Here is a 21,741-nt window from a genome sequence, read left to right as displayed (position 1 = left end):
ATGCTGCCACAACAGATATACCATAAAGGGGCAGCTTTAACAAACAGAAGTTTATATTATTACAATTTAGGTGGCTAGCAGACCCAGTTCAGGATGTCAGCTTTGGGTAGGGAGCCTTTCTTTCTCTGTTGGTTCTGAAAGAAGGTCCTTGTCTCTTCTGAACTTCTGCTCCTGAGAAATCTTCACGTAGCTTGGCATCTCTCCAACCTCTGCTTGTTAGCAGGCTTGTTTAATCTCTTTTATATCTCAAAAGAGATTGACTTACGATACGCTCGGCATGATTCTTACCTCATTAAAATAATAAGGACAGTCTGTTCCCCAATGGTATTATTAATACAGGCATACAGGGTAGGATTTGAACACATATTTTTGTGAAAGAAGGAAAGGAGATGGGAAATTACTTCTTGTATGTCTCCCAAACACCCTGTAGATTATAGACATCCCTGAACCACAGCAGCAGGGGATGGATTTTGGGCTCAGAGGAAGGACAGACAAACAACATGGACACAAACACCATCAGTATGTTGGTCTATGTAGTGTGCTAGTGGCCTGGCCACTAGGTGTCACTCTTAGTTTATATTTGTTTGCAATCAGTTTTCTGAAGCTGAGAGGTTTTCATCCTCTCCAGCATAGGGATATTCCCTCCTCATGCTGGTATTTTATACAGGCAAGACTTCTGACCAAATTGGCAGTATGTTGTTGTTGTTAGGTCCCATTGAGTTAGGACCAACTCATAACTACCCTCTGCACAACAGAATGAAACACTGTTCAGTCCTGTGCCAACCTCACATTCGTTACATAGAGTCCATTGCTGCTGCCACTGTGCCAATCTACCTCACTGGGGGTCTTCCTCTTTTTCTCGGACCCTCCATTTTACCAAACATAATATCATTCTCTAGGGACTTGTCCCTCCTGGCAACATGTCCAACGTAGGAGAGACCAAGTTTGGTCATCCTTGCTTCTAGGGAACATTCTGGCTGAACTTCTTCCAACACAGACTGGTTTGTTCTTTTGGCAGTCCATGGTGCTTTTCATATTCTCCTCCAACACCATAGCTGAAATGCATCAATTCTTCTACAGTCTTCCTTATTCACTGTCCAGCTTTCGCATGCATATGAGGTTATTGAAAATATCATGGCTTGGGTCAGGCTCACTTTCCTCCTCAAACTGACATCTTTGCTCTTCAACACTTTAAAGAGGTCTTGTGCAGCAGATCTGCCCAGTGCAATACACCATTTGATTTCTTGACTGCTGCTTTCATGCAGGCTGATGGTTGATCCGAGCAAAATGAAGTCACTGACAACTTCAGTCTTTTCTCCATTTATACGGATGTTGTTTATTGGTCTAGTGATGAGGATTTTTGTTTTCTTTACATTGAAGTACAACCCATACTGAAATCTGTGGTCTTTGATCTTCATCAGTAAGTATTTTATGTCCTTTTTGCTTTTAGCAAGCAAACTTGTATCATCCGCATATGGCAGGTTGTTAGTGAGTCTACCTCTAATCCTGATGTCATGTTTGTCTTCATACAATCCAGCTTCTCAGAATATTTGCTCAGTATACAAACTGAATAAATATGGTAAAAGAATACAACCACTGGCACATACCTTTCCTAATTTTAAACCTTTCAGTGTTCCCTTGTTCTGTTCAAACAAATGCCTCTTGGTCTATGTATAGGTTCCTCATGAACACAATAAGTGTTCTGGAATACTCAGTTCTCCTCAATGCTGCCCATAACTTGTCATGATCCATACAATCGAAAGCCTTTGTGCAGTCAATAAATCACAGATAAACATCTTTCTGGTATTCTCTGCTGTCAGCCAAGATCTATCTGACATTAGTAATGATATCCCTCACTCCATGTCCTGTTCTGAATCCAGCTTGAACTTCTGGAATTTCTCTGTCACTGTATGGTTGCAGCCATTTTTTTATTACCTTTAGCAAAATTTTGTTTCTGTGAGATAGTAATGATTTCTACATTCTGTTGGGTCACCTCTTTTTGGAATAGGCACAAATATGGATCTCTTCCAGTTAGTTGGTCAGATAGTTGTCTTCCAAATCCTGGTATCGATGAGTGAGTGCCTCTAGTGCTTCATCAGTTTGTTGAAAAATTTCAAGTTGTATTCCATCAGTTCCCAGAACCTTGTTCTTTGCCAATGTCTTCAATTTACCTTGGACTTCTTCCTTCAGTACCATTGGCTCTTGATCATATGCTACCTTTTGAAATGGTTGAACATTGACCATCTCTTTCTGGTACAATGACTGTGTATTCCTTCCATCTTCTTTTGATAATTTATAAATCATTCAATATTTTGCCCATGTTGTTGTTGTTGTTGTTATGTGCCGTTGATACGGTACTGACTCACAGTGACTCTGTGTAGGATTTCTGAGGAATGACTGCTGAGTTTGAACCTCCATCCTTGTAGTTCAAAGTGACCTTGCAGTCCAGCACATTAACCCACAGCACCACACCAGAACTCCTATCTTACCCATAGAATCCTTCAATATTGCAAGTCAAGGCTTGGATATTAGCAGTGTACTGAGAATGACATTTTTTAGAAGCTGCTTTCTGATTTAGATTTAGAGTCTGACATATGGGAAAGGGATTCTACTGGTTGTGAGTTTCCTCTTTTGACAGCATAAATTTCAACAAAGCTTCCTACTTTCCCAACAACATTAGCCAAAACGCTTACTGCAGATATTCAGTCCAAATAGACCATCATGTTTGGGTTTGACAAGACACACTTTGGGGCTCTTGAAATTTTGAGGGTAATGGAGAGTCATGCCTTTCTTGCTTTTATATGCTGGCATTAAATTTTTTTCAATATGTCTGCTTTTGTATGGGTATGTGTGTGTTTTAAGGGAGAAAAGGCAAGGTTTCAGATACAAAAAGACATCTCTTTACCTCTCCCAGCTTACATTCCCTGATTCTGGTCCCATCTCAGAGGCAGACTCTATTCAGTAGTTGATATGTATCTTTCCAATCATTTCCAATACATTTTAAAAATAGGTATTTGTTCTTAAAACAAAACAAAAAAACCCTATGATTTTGTGTATTTACCATGTATATAAATGCTTCTTTTGCAAATGACTTTTCAGTGACATTGGGAATTTAGACTTTATTAATATTGTGATATAATTCAACTTAATAAAGTATTATTTGAGGTAAATTTATATACTTGATGCATACATTAAAAATAGGCAAGATTGAAAATGCATGGATTTTAAACCCGAAAGGAAGCATAAGAGATATGCCAGTATTTCATAATTTTGAATGCAATTTTTTCTAGCTTTGTTATATCTCCTTTTTTTATCCCTTATATTGTTTGTTTATTCTTTATATTATTTTCATCTTCTTTATAACGCTATTTCTTTTTGCATCTGTCTATACTGATGAGGATTTTGTTCTACTCTCATAGCCTTTGAGTAGTCAGGTTTTAAAAAAAAATCATAATTTAAAAAATGTTTTATTGTGAATTATGTGATAGTTTACATGGGAGAACATTAGTTTTACGTTCATCCTATTGTTTATCACTTCATTGCCATGGTTACAATCCCCTCCATGCATCATCAACCAACCAAAGGGTATATCCTACAAGACTGCCCCCCTGCCGCCCCCCCCCCCCAGAATCACATTTAAAAAAGGTTTTCTCTTTGTCATTGATGTTCCAAAACTGACCCATAATATGTCTGGATGTGATATTTTCTATTATATACACTTATAGCAAATTGTCAGTTTCCTTCTTCATAATAGGTATCTTTTAGTAGTTATTTATGTGGAGAGCTATGATTTATAATCACTCTCATTCTCAATCTTTGCTTGTCCTAAATATATGAAAATACAATCTTGATTGATAATTTGGCTAGATATAGAATAATATCTTCAAACTGTGGAGGGAAAGATATTAATATAAAATTTCAAAGAAGTTTGTCCGCTTTATTACCATTTACAGAGAACAGAGTTTGCTTTTGTTGACATTCTTTATTGCTTTTTTTGTTTTCTATTTCATTAATTTCAGTATTTATTTTTATTATTTTCTTCTACTTTCTTTCTTTCATTAATTTATGTTCCTGCCCCTTAAATTTAATTCTTTCATCCCACGACATTGAGCAGTTAGATAAAACAGGTAAGTGAACCCAGAAAGAAGAAATAGAAAACCTGAGTAGGTCTATACCTTATAAAAATGGAAATCATATTTGAAATTATATTATTATTCATTAGAAATTAAATCGTATCATTTTTATTTATTTTGCTCAGGACTTACTTCTTCAATCTTAAGACATATCTTTCTCCAATTCTGGAAACACTTCACTTGTTTCCTTTTGAATATTGCCTCTTTCATTCTTTTTAGTCTTGCTTCTGGAATTGTATTAGAGGTATATTGGACTTCTTTTGTATGTGCCACCTCAATTATTTCTTTCATATTTTTTTATCCTTTGTCACTCAAGGTTGCATTCTGGGTGGTTTTTCTCAGAACTATATTCAATTTCTGACTATGCAAAAGCTTTGAACCATGTGGATCATGGTAAGTTATGGCTAGCATTGCAAAGAATGGCTATTCTAGAATATTTAATTGAACTCATGAGGAACTTATATATAGACCAAGAGACAGTATTTAGAACAGAACAAGACGATACTGAATGGTATAAAATCATGAAAGATATATGTCAGGATTATATTCTTTACTATTCTTATTCAATATGTATGCTGAGCAAATACTGACAGAGGCTGGGTTATATGAAGTAGAACAAGGCATCAGGATTTGAGGAAGACTCATTAACAACTTGCAATATGCAGATAATGCAACATTGCTTGCTGAAAGTGAAGAGGACTTAAAATACTTACTGATGAAAATCAAAGACCACAATCTGAAGCATGGATTACACCTCAATGTAAAGAAAACAAAAATCCACAACTGGACCAATAAATGACAATGATATATGTATTGAAGTTGTCAAAGACTTCATTTTACTTGGATCCACAATCAACACTCAAGGAAGCAGCAATCAAGAAATCAAATGGCGTATTGCATTAGACAAATCTTTTGCACAAGACCTCTTTAAAGTGTTGAAGAGCAAAGATGTGTGCCTGATCCAAGCCATAGTGTTTTTAATCACCTCATTGCTGTTGTAAAGAACCGTCACGTCGGTTCCAACTCATAACAACCCTGTATAGGATTTCTGAGGAAGGCTCATCTTTTCCCATAAAATTCCAATCATGGACCTTGTGGTTCAAAGTCCAGTGCTTATCTTACAGAGCCATAGTGTTCCCAATCACTTCATATGTGTATGAAAGCTGTACAGTAAATAAGAAAACCATAGAAGAATTGATCCATTTGAGATATGGTGTTAGAGGAGAATATTAAAAGCACCATGGACTGCCAAAAGAACAATCTGATGGAAGAAGTACAACAGAATGCTCCTTGGAAGTCAGGATGGCAAGACTTCTTCTCTCATACTTTAAGCATACTGTTAGGTGGGACCAATCCCTAGAGAAGGACATCATGCTTGATAAAGTGAAGGGTCAGTGAAAAAGAGGAAGACCCCAATGAGTTGGATTGGCACACTGGCAGGAGTAATGAGCTCAAGCACAACAATTGTGAGGTTGGTGCAGGACCAGACAGTGTTTCAGTCTGTTTTGCATAGGTTTTCTATGAGTCAGAACTGACTCGATGGCCCCTAACAACAAAAATATTTAATTTCACTAATTGTTTCCTTAACTATGGCTAAATCTACTGTTTAATCCATCCACATAGTTCTTTATTTTATATCATCATTTTTCATTTCTGTAATTTGTATTTTGCTTTTTTTGCATATGTCTGTTTTCCCCACCATGTTCATCCTTTCATCATAGCACTTTCTCATTCTTTTCATCTTTTCCTCATTCTAAGCATTCTTATAAATGATCTTTCAGATCATTGCTATTTCTAGTTCTTGTAGTGTTAATTTATCTCTTTGTATATCTGCTGGATCTCTTTCTTGGTTGTGCGGTTTGTATTTTGTTGACATTTTGAATTATTTTCTTTTACTGAATCCTGAGCTGCAAGGGCATCCTGCATAGCAGATATTGTATTTGCTTCTCTTGAAGTCTTAGAAATTCAGTGGTTCAGGGCCAATTTCTTAATGTTAACTTCAGTGGTTGTGATACCACTGTGTAATATAAATTTAAATTACACACCTTCAAATGATACTGTTGTTAAGTGCCATTGAGTCCTTTCTGCCCCATAGCTATCTTGTATAGGGTTTCTGAGGAGCAGCTGGTGAGATTGAATCACTGACCTTGTGGTTCTAACCAACTTTTCAGGCCAGCGCATTAACACACAGTGCCACACCAGGACTCCGCAAATGGTATAGGCGCGGACATTTGATTTTTCACTCAGACAGATGGAAGCAGTGTTTTAGGCAGGTAGCAAGGACACATTCTTTATGTAAGTAGCAGCCCTTCATGATTCAGGCTTTATGCAGGGATTTTATGCTTAACACAAGCTCAAGATCATGTCTTCAGTCCTTGAGGGACATTAGAAGAGGAGATCATCTCTGAGGACCACTGTACAATATGAGATCCCCCACGGTCTCTGGGCCATCTGCTTTTGTTTCTGGTTCTGGTTCCTTGTCGTTAGCAGCCCAGTGTTTATCCTTCATATCACATCAGGACTCATAATTATTGTTGTTAAGTTCTATCAAGTTGGTTCTGACTCATGGTGATTCTGTATAAAGTTTCTTAGGCTTTAAATTTTGTGGGAGCAGAAAGCCTCATCGTTGTCCCAAGGAGCAGCTAATGGGCTCAAACTGCTGACCTTGTGGAGCCACAGAGTTACTTATGACTCATAATACTGCTGTTCTATATCATGGAATCAGATCTCAACAATTGTGAAAGGTTCTTTCTGAACACAGTCTAATTTTCTTCATTGTTGATTTAGCATTTTTCATTTGCCCTAGCTTTTTCTTGAAATAAACTCAGGGCAAAGAAATTCATTCCTTTCCAACTCTTACGTTTTGAGCAACCAATTCCCACTTCTGCCATTACAGACTAACATCATATGGTCTTAAAGGAAGGGAAGACTTTGAGAAAAGGGTCTTTGCTCTTTATTTGAAATGTGAGGTTCTGATGGGACTATTGTCTCCACTTAAGCTGTCCTGGAACCACTCAGCCAGCTCTCCATGGATGGGATGGAAATAAAGTAGGTCTTCTTCCTTGGAAGTGTAACTACATTAAGCAACAGCAAGAAGGATTCCGATTTCAGCTGTGGGCAAAGTGGACTGATGGCTGTATGCTGCCTTTCACTTAATTTTAATGTGGAGGCAGAAGGGGTCACGTCTGGAGCCTTGCACTAATCTGTCTCTATGCCTTTTGCCTCATTGCAGGAGCAAGAACTCCGCCTTCTTCAGTGATGAAGAAAGATGCTCACTATGGGTGCTGGAAAGTGACAAGAGAGAAGAGTGTACCAGCTTTCTCCACTTGCTTGCTCACACTGATATAACATCTGTCTACCGACTTAGTGAGTATTTGCTCTCAAGACCCATTTGAAAGCCCAGACTCCTCAAGATTAACAAGAGTGTCTCTAAGCAGGAATAGAATACTTCTAATATTGTGTCCTGGTGTGGTACTGTGGGCTAATGCGTCAGACTGTAAAGTTGTTTGAACTACAATGTCAGTGGTTCAAGCTCACCAGCTGCTCTTTGAAAACCCTATACAGGGTTGCTACGGGTTGGAATCGACTCCACGGCACTTAACAACAACAATATTGTGGGTTAATGCACTGGACTGCAAAGTCAGTTTGAACTGCAAGATCAGTGGTTCAAGCTCACCAGCTGCTCCTCAGAAACCCTATACAGGGTCGCTATGCATCAGAACCAACTCAACAGCACTTAACAACTACAATAACAACAACATCTAATTGTATCCATGACTTTGGAGATTTGGTCATTACTGAGTTGATGACTGTGGTCATATTTGATGGGCAATATTTTAACCTTTGATCTCAAATAATTCTGTGGTACATAGAAGATGTTTCATAGAAATTCTGAGATATGATGATGCCAACTTATCTAGTCCATGGGCAGCTGGCTGTGTCATGAAGAAGAATTTTCTGAATCCTAGCTGAACTCTCTCCTTTTATGGCTAATATAGGTCTAGGTTCCTACTAACCAAAGTGGGGCCATTGAAAGGGCCCTAAGATATGATTTCTCCCCTCATTTTACAGATTAGGAAGCTGAGGACCAAGAAAATTTGTGCCTGAGCTAGGATAAGAAATGAACTTTTCTAATTACTATCCAGGGCAGTTTGCAGTTCACTATGTTGCCTCTGACACAAAATGTCATTGGACTGCTGGGTATATTGGCCTTGACTTCTGTCTGCCAATAAATGCTGATGTTCCTAGGTTTATTACTAACTCCCTCTAGCATCATCCTTATCCCCTCAGCCTGCTTTACCTTTTCTTACAAATGTGTGTCCTGTGCATTCTGATTCAGTCTTGGAACATTGATCAGCTCCTTTCTGGGTTACAAATCTATATTTGTAAACCTCAACTTTCCTCCTTGGCTAGAGACCTGTTTCATTCTCTACTTAGAGTTCTTGTAAGAATCTCCAATTTAAAACATCTAAAGCTGAACTCAAGACTGTTCCTTCCTCTGCCTCATCCTACTAAGTTACTTCAGAGGACAACATTAGAAACCTCTGATGCCTGCTTCTTTTCTTCACTTCCGGTCCCTCAGTCTTGTCCACTTTATGAATTCCAGTGCCAAGCACATTGACCACACCGAGTCACTACCTGTGGTGTATGAATGAAGAATGAATGGAGGTAGGAAGACGAAATGATAAGATACACATCAAAATGCGTTTTTCTTCTTTGATACTGCACCTTGTTTCTATTTCCTTTTCCAGCTGTAAAGTGAGCGGGTTAAACAAAGTGATTTTGTGGCTCTTAAATGGTTGAAGAAAGGGAGACTTCTATCCAGTTCCTTAGAGATGACTGGTGGCCCGACCCTAAGGAAACATAGACATGGGGGCTCATTCTGACCTAACACCAGATTTATCTTTTATCTTTACCCAGGTGGATTTGAATCCATCCAGAATCTTCCAAAGGAGCTGAGTGGTGAGTAGAGACTATGCTGAACCTGATCTCAGTGCAGTTCTTCAGGACAGCACTCCTGCCCTCTCACCAAGAGCTGGTCATCTTGGTTACAGGTATTTAGGGTTGCTCAACTCTGCCTGTCCCTTACAGCATTCCAACCCGAAGGGTTCAAGGAAGCCAGGTCTGGTGGAGCTTGGGAAGAGCATCAGGGCATGGGCTCCACACAGTCCAACAGCTCGGAGGACTCCAGTCCAGAAGAAGAGCTCCTCTCCGCTGCCTCTGACAGCTATCACCTGCCAGAGCCTGATGACCTTGATGACCCAGAATTGTTCATGGACCTAAATGCTGGTCAAGAGGAAGAGGAAGCTAAGGACTTTGTCCCCATATTGACTTTTCTGGATCATGAAGGTTATGCTGACCACTTTAAAAGCCTGTATGATTTCTCTTTCTCTTTCCTCACTACTTCCTTTTACAGCTTCTCTGAGGAAGATGAACTTGTGGCTTACCTAGAAGCCTCAAGGAAGTGGGCAAAGCGGAACCACATGACCTGGGCTCATGCTCGGCTCTGCTTTCTCTTGGGTCGGCTTAGTGTCAGGAAGATAAAACTCTCTCAGGCCAGGGTGTACTTTGAGGAGGCCATCTACATTCTCCATGGAGCATTTGATGACCTGCCCTTGGTAGCTGCTCTGTACATAAATTTGGCTGCCATCTACCTCAGGCAGAGGTTGAAGAAAAAGAGCTCTACCTTGCTGGAAAAGGCAGGGGCCTTGTTGGCCTGCCTGCCTGACCATGAATTTACTGCCAAAAATGAGCTTGACTTGGTGGTCTATGTGCTACGCCAGGGGATTGTGGCAGGCAGTAGCCCTTTGGAGGCCCGGGCCTGCTTAATGGCCATCCGATTGCTTCTAAACCTAGGCCGGCATGATGAGGTCCTGCCCTTTGCTGAGCGTCTTAAGCTCCTCTCTGGACACCCTTCTGCCTCGGATGCTATGAGCAACATCTTGAGTTTTCTGTATGACAAGAAATATCTTCCACACCTTGTAGTGGCCTCTGTTCGGCAACGTGGTACCCAAAGTGTCCAAGGGATGTATCTTTCTATTTGGCAGGCCCACCTGGTCCTCCAAAATGTCACCAAGCTCCTTGGCATTCCTTTCCAAAGCTGGGATGAAGTTTCTGCCCTTGCCTGCCCATCACTTAAGCAAGCACTTGTTGCCTGTGAGGAGCAGGCAGACCGGAACACCCAGAGGGCCTTGTGTCTCATCCTGTCCAAAATTTACCTCCAATATAGATCTCCTGATGGTGCCATCTGCTACCTGAGCCAAGCCTTGGCACTAGGACAGCAGCTGAATGACCTGGAAGCCTTTGAGTCTTCCCTCTGCCTGGCATGGGCCTATCTCTTAGCCAGCCAACCAAAGAAGGCTTTGGACATTCTTGAGTCACTCTTATGTTCCCTGAAGGACACAGACAGTGTCACCCAGAACGGGGTGGTCCATAACCTCATAGGACTGGCACTTCAGGCTGAAGGCTGGGTGAATAGAGCAGCTAAGAGCTATCTCCGGGCCTTGAACAGAGCTCAGGAAATGGGGAATACACGTAACCAAGCGGTATCTCTGGCCAATCTTGGCCACCTGACCCTTAAGTCACGAGCTCAGCAGCCAACCAGGAACTATCTCATGAAGGCCGTCCGACTCTATTCTGGACTCCAAGCTAGCAAGGAGACAGACTTGGAATTGATACAGGTGCTTCTCTGGTTGGCTCAAGTCCTGGTGTATGGACGCCAGCTGGCCAGTGGCCGCCTTTATTATGAAATGGCATTGCTATTTGGCTTAATGCATCGGCATCTAAAGAGTGAGTATGTCCCGGGCTGCTGGGAAGTGTTAAAGAAACATATTAGAGCACATTTTCCCCATGTCCTATTTCAGGTCATCTCATTCATCTCCCTGCTTTATGTTCAGGCCAGCTTCAGGTCACCAAATCCCTCTGCCATTTCTACAGCTCTGTGTCCCCAAGCCCTGAGGCATGCATTACATACCATGAACACTGGTTGGCCCTGGCTCAGCAACTCAGGGACCGGGAAATGGAAGGGAGGCTGCTGGAGTCACTTGGACAGCTCTACCGGAACCTCAACACAGGCAGGTGAGTTAGGGCTTCACGATCCTCTAAGAGACATCTTTTAAAAAATAACATGTTCTTGTCCTTAGGAAGCCAAGCCTAAATGCACATAGACTGGGCAACACAGGATGCAAATCTGGTGCTATCACCTATTGGTTGTGTGCGCTTGGGCAAGTTGCTTAATTTCCTGATGCCTCAGTTTCCTCACCAGGGTAATTAGTTGCTTAGTGCTGTTATAACACAAATACCTCATGTGGGTGGTTTTAAAGGACAGAAATTTATTTTCTCATAGTTCTAGAAGCTAAAAGTTCAAATCAAGGTCTTGGTTGTATAGACCCTTCTTTGTCGGTAGCCCCAGGCGTTCCTTGGTTTCTTGGGGATCATTGACTTGTAGATGACTCTTACATGGTGTCTGTCTTTCCCTGTATATCTCTATGTTTATTTTGGTCTTTTTAGGACTCAGAAGTCTTTAGGTTTAGGATCTACCTTACCCTGGTGTGACCTCATTTATATAATGAAAGGGAACCCCTATTTCCAAATAGGATCACATCAAAGGTAGAAGGGCCAAGAACCCAACACATGTTTTCAGGGACATAATTCAACTAATGAAATATGGCTTCTATCTTATGATGTTATGGTGAGGAATACACGAAACACTGAGGGCAGTGCCTAATGCATACATAGAAAGGATTCAGCCACACTAGCTATGTTACTAGTACTTGTGTATTTCCATAACAGCTCACCACCTGACTATGGCCCAGGGTACATGCCTTAGAGCAGTGACCGTGACCCAGGAGCATGGAACCCTCAAGATGTCTTCATTAGCAGAGGATACGTGGCTTTAGAAAAAGACACTACTCTTCTCAAAGCCCTTGTGTATACTTTCACAGTAAGAAACTTTTACCACAACCAAAAATCATGAAACTGAGTTTATTTTCACTTTTTTAGCTAAGAATATTCAGATTATAGTTGCAACTATGCACCATATTGTAAGATAAAAATGGAAGTATTGTTTTTGGGGTTTAATTATGTCAACAAAATTGTTTTACATGAGAGACATCCTTAAAGAAAGGGAGACACCTAGCCTAGTGGGCTCAAGTTGGACTGCTAATCTCAAGGTCAGCAGTTTGAAACTACCAGTGGTTCCATGGGAGAAAGATGAGGCTTTCTGCTCCTGTAAAGACTTACAGTCATGGAAACTCTGTATGGGGTTGCTATGAGTTAGAACCACTTCCACGGCACATAAACAACTACCGCCTTAAAAATAAAAGGAGCCCTGATGACTTCATGAGTTATTTGTTGGACTGCCAACTGCAGGGTCAGTAGTTCAAATACTCCAGGTGCTATAAGGGAGCAAGAGGAGGCTTTCTGTTCCCATAAAGACTTACAGCCTCATAAACCCTATACAGGGTCACTATGAGTCAGAACCAACTTGACCTGTACTTAACAATAAGGTCACTAGGAATCAGAATGAACTCAACTACAATGGATATTCCAAACTTCACTGTTTCATCCAAAGGTCTCTTTTATTCCTTTGGTATTAAATTATTCTTTGCCATCCCTGTTGATTTTCTCTTCTTCATTGACTGGTTTAACTTTATTTGTTACTCATTTGTCAGTAACATGGCTGGCAGCTCTGCTCTTTACAGTCTATTGCCACGAAGTCCATTCTGATTTATAGAGATCCTATAGAACAGAGTAGAAGTGTCCTGTAGGCTTTCCAAGGCTGTCATCTTTACTGAAGCAGACAGGCATGTCTTTCTTCTAAGGAGGGGCTCGTGGGTTGGAAATGCCAACCTTTTTGTTAGCAGCTGAATGCTTAACCAGTCTGCTCTGTAACAACTCTTTAATTGATTTTAATTAAATCTTACATGGTTGCAAGGTTTTCAATTTCACTTTGCATTGTAGTGCTGTAGTCATAACTATGAATGACTTTTCAAATAGCATGAGGATAATTGCTAGTGTCAAGCAGAGAGAAAGATCATTCAGGAGAAGCTAATTAAATAACAATTTTTGCTTCCCCAGGCAACATGGTTACTTTGGGAGTCTGGATAATCAGATGATGAAAAATCAGATAATGCATTCTCTTTCTGGCTCCTTCTAGCTCTCCCTTTCTTTTCTCTGTTCTCACAAGAATCAGGTGTCCTCAGAACTTCCCATTGTCTTTGACGTCAGCCCCAGGGAGAGACTCTTCGATTGTTGCAACATATAATGGGACAGGAGTCTTGGCCCCAATCTTGCCTTGCTTCATTCTAAGGCTCTGTAGAGGTTTGAATAGCTTGGATCAGGTCCAGATCTTTGGGTTGAAGAAGTCAAAGTATATGGCAAGGCATTCTGGGACTAAACTTTGAGAAAGACAGATTTCAAGGGATTAGAGCAGAGTCAGCAAATATGTGTCAGACTTATTGTCACCTCTTCCTGCTGTGCAGGCTCAGTTGCAGGTTAATCACTACTTCCAGTCATCCCCTATCCCAGTTCCATCCTTTGTTACTCAGTCTTTCCTTACCTGTTGTCAAATGACAATGAAATTCTAAGACGGAAGCCAGAGAGAAGGTCCTGAACTTTGCCAACATGGATTGCAGAGGCCTTATTTAAGACAGTTTTTGCTGCTGTTGTGAAGTGCCATCAAGTTGGTTCCGACTTATAACAATGCTGTATAGGATTTGTAAGGAGACGCTGGTGGGTTTGAACTGTAGGCCTTGTGGTTAGAATGCCAGTACTTATTCTACACCAGATACCACACCAAACTCCAAGACAATGTTAAGGATCACTATGCTTTTTAGACGATGAGGGCGTTTTAGAGGAAGAAGGAGTGGAACTACAGTTGCTCTAAAAAGTAACCAAAGGAAGTCAGAAGCCACAGAACTGAGAGATGTAATCAAACTGATTACCATTGTTGTTAGGTGTTGTTAAGTCAATCATGTGCAGAGTAGAACTACCCTATAGGATTTCCTAGGCTGTAATCTTTATGGGAGCAGATTTCCAGGTATTTTTTCAAGTCATTGTTTTGGTTAGAAATGCCAGTCTTTTGTTAGCAGCCAAGCTCTTTGTTTTACCAGGGTTCCTAAAATTGGATTAACTGTCAGCAAACCTGACATTATAAAGTAATAATGTGATCTGAAGCAAATGACTTCTTTTGGTGGTCCCATTTATGAAGTGAAATTGACTCAGGTACCTTCCAGTCCTGAAATATTGAGTCTGGGTCCAGCCAGGTCTGGTATTCTGGCACTCATCATACACTTACTAGTACCAGAATCCTTTCCAAGACTTTTGAACTTTTACAGACAGATTCTGAAAATCATGGGCTTTCTAAGGGATTTTTAAGATCAGAGACCTAAGCTTTTTTGAAAGACTGTGTTCAGAAGGTATTAATCTGAATTTATCTTACATTGATAAACTTGGATGTATAAATTAATGTTTTCCCTTAAATTTGGGGCTTTTAAAGCTATTATGTCTCCAAATATTCTTTCTGCACCTTATGTTTTCTCCTCTTCTTCTATAACTTTTATTATACACAGGATGTCCCAGAGGTCTCTGAGGCTGTCATTTATTTATTTATTTATTTATTTATTTATTTATTTATTTTCTGTTACTCAGACTGGATACTCTCAAATGACCTATCTTAAAGTTCTCTGATTATTTCTTCTGCTGGCTCAGTTTTGATGTTGAGTCTCTCTAGTGTATCTTTCATTTCAGTCATTGCATTCTTTTATTGGTATTGTATTTCTAAAATAAAAACTTCAGAATTTTAATTTTATTCATTGAAATAATTTTATCTTTGTTGGTGTTCTCTATATGATGAGATAATATTCTCCTTTAGTTTTCCTTTTATATATGACTTACTTTATTTCTTGGAATATATTTATAATAGCCAATTTACAGGGTTTTTTTTTTTTTTTTTTTTGTCTAGTACGTTTGGGTTACCTGATGGGGCAGTTTCTATTAAGTGCTACCTGTGTGCTGTTGTTGTTAACTACTATTGAGTCAGTTTTGACTCATAGCAACCCTGTACAGGGTTTCTGAGGAGCAGCTGATGGGTTTCAACTTCCAGCCTCATGGTACGCAGTCTGGTAGTGATCCTACCAGGAATACTTACCTATGTGTAGTCCATATTTCTTGTTTTTTTGTGTGTGTATGTGTGTATATATGTATATATATGTGCGTGTGTGTGTGTGTGTGTGTGTGTGTTTGACTGAAAACTTGATATTTAAAATAATATAATGTATCAACTCTGGAAAACAGATTCCCTTCTTCTTCCTCCAAGAGTTCTTGTAGCTGATTGGGATTGCTGTTTATTTGTTTAGGGATTTTTCCTATTTTTTTTTTTTTTCCCTGTAAAGTCTATATTCTCCATCTTGTGTGGCTATTGAAGCCTCTGCTTAGTAGCTTAGTGGTCAGATAATCATTAAACAGATTTATTGATATGGTTTACACCAAAATTCTTCCAGCTTGTGTGGGGTCTTTGACTGTTTTTTGGTCTATGCATTCACCTTCTGATAACAGTTTACAATTCTGTTTTAAACCTCCTTTCCTGCATGCACAGATCTTCAAGGCCAGGCAAAGGTGATATATTAAGGCCTTCTCAGGTCTTTCTTGGATAGACACACAGTCCTGCACATACTTATGCTCTTATGGATTCCCAGATCTATGTCAGAGTTTTCCTAAGTCTCCCATGGATATCTTATTCATTTCTTCCTTTTATTTCTTTTCTTAGTTTCTTATTAGTTCCAAATGTTTTCACCACCTCAAGCAGTGACAATGGTAAACATTTGCCACTTTAAAAAATTTTGCAAATATTCCAGGGGAAAAGATGCTTTATATGGAGTGAGTTATGAGTTAGGTCAAATAAAATCAAATATCCCAAGTGGAGTCTTTCAGAAAACTTCCAGACATGTTGAATAGTGACAATTCTAGGGACTAGAGTGTTAGAGGAGTCTCAAACCATCCTGTCTTTTCCAGTGGCTGCTAGGCTACTAGTTTCACAGTTCCAGTGACTGTAACCTGTTGATATGACTGCCAGAGAGCTGGAGAGAGGGGACTGGAACTATAGAAAATTAAAATGCATCAACGTTCTCATTCTTATGAGATTCAATCATCTTTCTTGAATCAATAATCCTTGGATTGTGGCAAGTCTTTGGTTGATTTTCAGAATCTGAACAGGTTTATTTTGATATTGTGTATGCTAGCATAGTGGTTACAAATCGGGTTGTGAACCCCAAGGTAAGCAGTTCAAAACTACCAGCTGTTCGATGGGAGAAAGATGAGGCTTTCTCCTCCCATAAAGATTTACAGCCTTGGAAACCCTATACAGGGTCACTATGAGTCGGAACCAACTCCACGGCATGTAACAACAACAACAACAACATGCCCGTATGCAAGTTTTCTCATTGCTTTTATGGAAGAGTGGAGTTTTGGAGGTGCTTACTCCATCATTCTGGAAATTGATTCATATTAGGATCTTTTAATCAGACGATTCTATAACTCTAATCTTTATGGTTCCTCTTTCTATAATTGGAAGGAAATAAGCAAATCATTATCTTGCTTTACCACCAACCAATATGAGTGATACTAAGAGTAACATTTTGGAGTCCTGGTGTGACACTGCTGGGTATGCACTGGGCTGCTAACTGCAAGGTCACTGGTTCAAAGCCACTCCTCAGAAATCTTTTACAGAGTCCCTATGACTTGGAACAAACTCGACAGCACTTAACAACAACAACAATAAAGAGGAACATAGGGAAGTACCTTGCGTGTCAGAGGAGACTCTTGCAAACATGAGGTTATTATTGTCTTGTAGAATGCCTGTCTTATAGCATATGTCATATAGCATGCCTTCATGTTGATATGGTATATTTATTTAGTATATATAAATCAATTAATCCTACAGAAAGCTTTAAAAAACAAAAACAGAAACCAGACACAAACAGGTGTTTCCATGTGCCTTGGGGTGTTTACTGTAATTTAACTCTAAGCTTCCTGGCAGCTGAAGTAAAAAGGGGAAATCCATAGGAGTTTCTCAATGTCTGATAGAAGAACATAAACAACGGTGTAAGAATACATTTTTTTTCTGGCATTGATTTCTAGGAGGAATTTATTAAGTAAGTCTTGAGTAATGGACAGATGTCTTTAGCTAAGTTCTTCCCAAGGGGTTTCAAGTCTCACAAGTTCAAAGCTATGACAAACAAAGGCGGGAAACTTTCAAGGAAGAAATTGACAGCAATTTCATGGGCAGATTTGGAAGAGGAGGGAGAGATTTAAGGAGAACTTTGAGGATAAGTAATAATTTGAAAAGTGGAGAAAAGAATGATAAGAAAATAGCATTTTGGGCAGAGGGAATAAAAGTAAAGTTACAAAGGTGAGGATATACCTGAAAGCCCTTGTGTAGATTTGACCAACAGATTTGATGATCCACTGGATATAGGAAGTGAGAAAGAGAGAGAGGAATCAAACCCATTTCCAGGAAATAATATAGGGGAGGCAATGGGCCTCTGAAACTACATTATATGTATCCATGTTGAAAATGATGATCATAAGAATAATTGTAGTTGTTGTTAAGTGCCATTGAGTTGGTTCTGACTCATAACAACCCTGTATAGGGTTTCTGAGGAGCCGCTGGTTAAGTTGAGCCACCGACCTAGTGATTTAAACCAATGCTGCAGTTCAGTGCATTACCCCACAGCACCACACCAGGACTCCTATAAGAATAATAAAATAAAATGAAAATGCTTCTTATACATTTAACTCAATTACATTTCAGGATAACCAAAGAAGGTAAGACAAGATGTGGAAATTGACAAATTAGTATTGATTTACTAGAATGGCCATACCAAAGTGTCACAAATTGGGTGACTAATGAAAAACAGTAATTTATTATCTCACAGTTCTGGAGGTTAGAAGTTCAAATTTAGAAGTTAGAAGTTCTGGAGGTGTTGGCAGGGAAGATCCTTTCCTGTCTCATAACTCCTGGTAGCTCCAAGTGTTCCTTGTTTGGTAAAGGCATCTTCCCATGCATTTCTCCATCTGTGTCTCTTATCTTTTATAAGGACCCCATTCAGATGGAATTAGGGTTCACTCTCCTCCTGTAGGACTTCCTGTTAACTTAGTTGGTAACTTCTTTAAAGACCCTGTTTCCAAACAGTCCCATTCACAGATACCAGAAGTAAGCTCTTCAACATATCTTTGTGTTTTTTTTTTGAGGGGAGGAGGGAGAAAGAGAGACATAATTCAATCCATAGCACCAAGTAACTTATAGGAGGCCACACAGCAGAGATTGATATTCAAACTGAATTTATAGCAGGGGTCAGCAAACCTTTGCTATGAATGGCAAAATTAAAATATTGTGGGTTTTGTGACTTTATTCGAATAAAACTTTATTTACAAAATTAGGTGGTATGTTGGATTTTGCCTCTGGTCCACAGTTTGCCACCTCCTAGAGTACACATATATAACTTTTTAAGTGCTGTAGAATAGATTCTGACTCACAGAGACCCTGTGTAGGGTTTCCAAGGAGTAGCTAGTGGCTTTGAACTGCCAACCTTGTGGTTCACAGTCCAGTGTGTGCTTTGCCTGTTCAACTAATAATGATTATTCTAGGAAAACAGTAGGTGTGTTGTTGTTGTTAAGTGCTGTCGAGTTGGTTCCAACTCATAGCAACCCTGTATAGGGTTTCTGAGGAGTGACTAGTGAGCTTGAACCTTTGGCCTTGCAGTTCAAACTGACTTTGCAGTCCAGCACATTAACCCATAGTGCCATACCAGGACTCCAGTAGGTGTAGATGATTATTATTAAGCCCTCATGGAATTGAATGGATGAAAATGGCCTTAGTTTCTTATTTTTCATGTGAGCTTCCACCTGCCTGCTTCCAAGAATCCAGACTGATTATATCACTAAATCCTGGTTCTACTGGCATTAGCTCAGATCCTGGACTCCTTGGTTCAAGATGATGCTCACGATCCCATTTCACACTGTCTTTCTATGTATTAAAACCAAAACAACAGTTGCCATCAAGTCAATTCTGACTCATGGTGACACCATGTGTCGTAGGGTAGAATTACTCCATAGGATTCTCAGGGCTGGGGACTTTAGGAGCAGATCACCAGACCTTTTCTTCTGAAGCAGCTCAGGTGTATTTGAACTGCCAACTTTTTGGTTAGTAGTTGAGTGCTTAACCATTTGCACCACCTCTATGGATCTGAATTACACCTATTTGAATAATTTCCTCTAGAGTTTTGAGGTAGAGGATGGGGACAGGGTAGGTAAGATGTTGAAAATTATTGGCCCCATCTTCAGGTTTTTGTCTTTGGGATAATTGCTGCCATTTTGTCCAGTACCTTCAGGGCCAGGCCCTTACTACTGTCACAGTGACAACCAGAGAGTCTATTTTATTAAAGTTTTAAAATCCTTGAAAGTCTTGTTGTCTACCTTCAAGTGACAACACACAGACTGGCAGTTTGCTCTAGCACTGACCTTTGTGGGACCCATGATAACTTCATGGTTGTATTGAGTTAATTCAATAAATATTTACTGAGCATCTACTATGATCCAAGCACTGCTAAAGACTAGACAAAAGACAGCCAATCTCTGAGCTCACAGAGTCTACAGGTTAGTACATGAAATTGGCATCATATAAAAATCTCCAAAAGCATCCTAAAAATTGCAGTGTTAAAAGGGACGTGAACAGTATTTAAAGAAAGAATGTCTTGAGTACAATAGTTCCTCACTACATAATGATTATTTCTTCACATGTCAATATACTACTCCCAACTTTTATTCTTAACTCTTTTCTTGTCCTCCTGTGGACCTGGGTGTATGTGTGGGGATGCGGGGGGACATGAAATTTTTTTTAACATCACTAGTATGACGAATCCTTATCCTTTCTGTAATCCAAGGAGAGAATTCTTTCATTGATATTTTTCATTTGTTTCCAGGTTATGATGTTTTTAGAGATGAGGAATCTTTGTTCAAGCTCTGGAGTTCCTAAAAACGTTAAGGTTTATAAAGTGGTCAAAGAAAGCAAAAGTTTTCAACATGCTGGTTTTTGAGGTAGGAATTAAGCACTGCTTGAGGACCTACATATTAGGGCTCTGGAATCAGATGGTCAGGGTTAGATCCTGGTTTACACAGGATTATTACAAACTAGACTGCTAGCCGTACCAGGCGCTTCTTGGAAACCCTACACAGGGTCACTATAAGTTGGAAACAACTTGATGGTCCTTAACAACATTACTTTGTTCAAGGCATTTACCCTTTCTGAGCCTTCATCTTCCTGTTTTAAAAATGGCTGTGATGATACTATTGATCTCTTAGAGATGCTGTGATGTTAGAAGAAATAATGCATGCCAAATACCTGCTGTTGTGTGCCAGCTAGTGGATTCTAACCCATAGGCACCCTATCGCACAGAGTAAAACTGCTTTCTTAAGGTTTCCAAAGCTGCAGGCTCTATGGAAGCAGACTGTCACATTTTCCTCCTGTGGAGCAGCTGCTGGGTCCAAACCATTAACCTTTTGGTTAACAACTGAATGCTTTGCCCTTGTGCCACCCGGGCCACCATATGTACTCAATGGCGAGCAGATAACAATTGCTACCACTCTTGTTACTATTAGAAGACAAACCAGTAAAGAGCTCAAAATGAAAGCTTTGGATATGAGTACAACAAGTTTGTATATGTTACAAAACAAAAGCAAAAACAAAAACACCCAAACTGAATCAACTTTAATTCTTTATTTGCAAAATGAAGTAAGAACCCTTAGAGCTTAGGGTTTCAAGTGAGAGAATATATGAGGAAGCTTGAAAAAGTTCATGGAAAAGTGGAATAAAAGGACAATGGAATTTTCCCATGAATTTTTTGAAGCCCCCTCAGACCCTGACAAAATAAGGAATACAAGTGGCACTCAGCTGCTAACAAAAAAGTTGGTGATTTTAACCCATTCAGCAGCTCCATGAGAGAAACCCTTGGTGACCTACTTCTTTAAAGATGGCAGCCAAGGACTGCACCCTATGGGTTCATTCTACTCTATAACGTAAGTCACTATGAGTCAAAATTGACTCAGTGGCACCTTATGGCAATGTTGTTGTTGTTAAGTGCTGTTGAATTGGTTCCAACTCATAGCGACCCTGTATAGAGTTTCCATGGAGTGACTGGTGGGTTTGAACCTCTGACCTCATGTTTCAGGAAGAAATCTTGGTGGGAGGCAGTTTCCTTTGGAAGACTCTGCATCATTCATAATAAGTCTCCCTTGTACTGTGGGAGGAACCATTTGCCCCTAAGTTCTGCTTTCCCTAGATGGGTTTTTTTCTGTAGAGATATCCTGATCTTCTCTCTTCCATGGTCATTGTGAATTTAAAGAGAAAAATATCCAAAAAGTGCCTGCTCTGCTAGTTAATCTCTCTGTTATAACCTCAAACCTTGGGGCCTGGAGAGAACAACCACAACTTAAGGGCTTCCCAGCACAGTAAATGGTAAAAAATGAAAACAGTGTAGGAAATACAATCAGGACTAGACTTATGGGGGCTGTCTTCATCTAACTGTGTCTATACAAATGGGAAGAACAGCAG

General features: G+C 39.8%; 1 protein-coding gene across 2 annotated transcripts in view; it reads left to right on the top strand.

Moving 5' to 3' along the window:
- SH3TC2 (SH3 domain and tetratricopeptide repeats 2) overlaps nt 1-21,741 on the top strand; it is a 76,812-nt gene that overhangs the window by 42,345 nt on the left and 12,726 nt on the right. For both annotated transcript variants that reach the window (XM_006863853.1, XM_006863854.1), the window contains 4 exons: nt 7,366-7,499; nt 9,054-9,095; nt 9,225-10,922; nt 11,030-11,210. In XM_006863853.1, the coding sequence (XP_006863915.1) occupies nt 7,366-7,499; nt 9,054-9,095; nt 9,225-10,922; nt 11,030-11,210 (2,055 nt within the window). The remainder of the gene's footprint in view (nt 1-7,365; nt 7,500-9,053; nt 9,096-9,224; nt 10,923-11,029; nt 11,211-21,741) is intronic.

The sequence above is a fragment of the Chrysochloris asiatica genome, unplaced genomic scaffold, assembly GCF_000296735.1.
Source record: "Chrysochloris asiatica unplaced genomic scaffold, ChrAsi1.0 scaffold00057, whole genome shotgun sequence".
NCBI classification, from domain to species: Eukaryota; Metazoa; Chordata; class Mammalia; order Afrosoricida; family Chrysochloridae; genus Chrysochloris; species Chrysochloris asiatica.
Note: the sequence above shows the minus strand (reverse complement) of the source record. Positions and strands in the feature narration are given on the sequence as shown.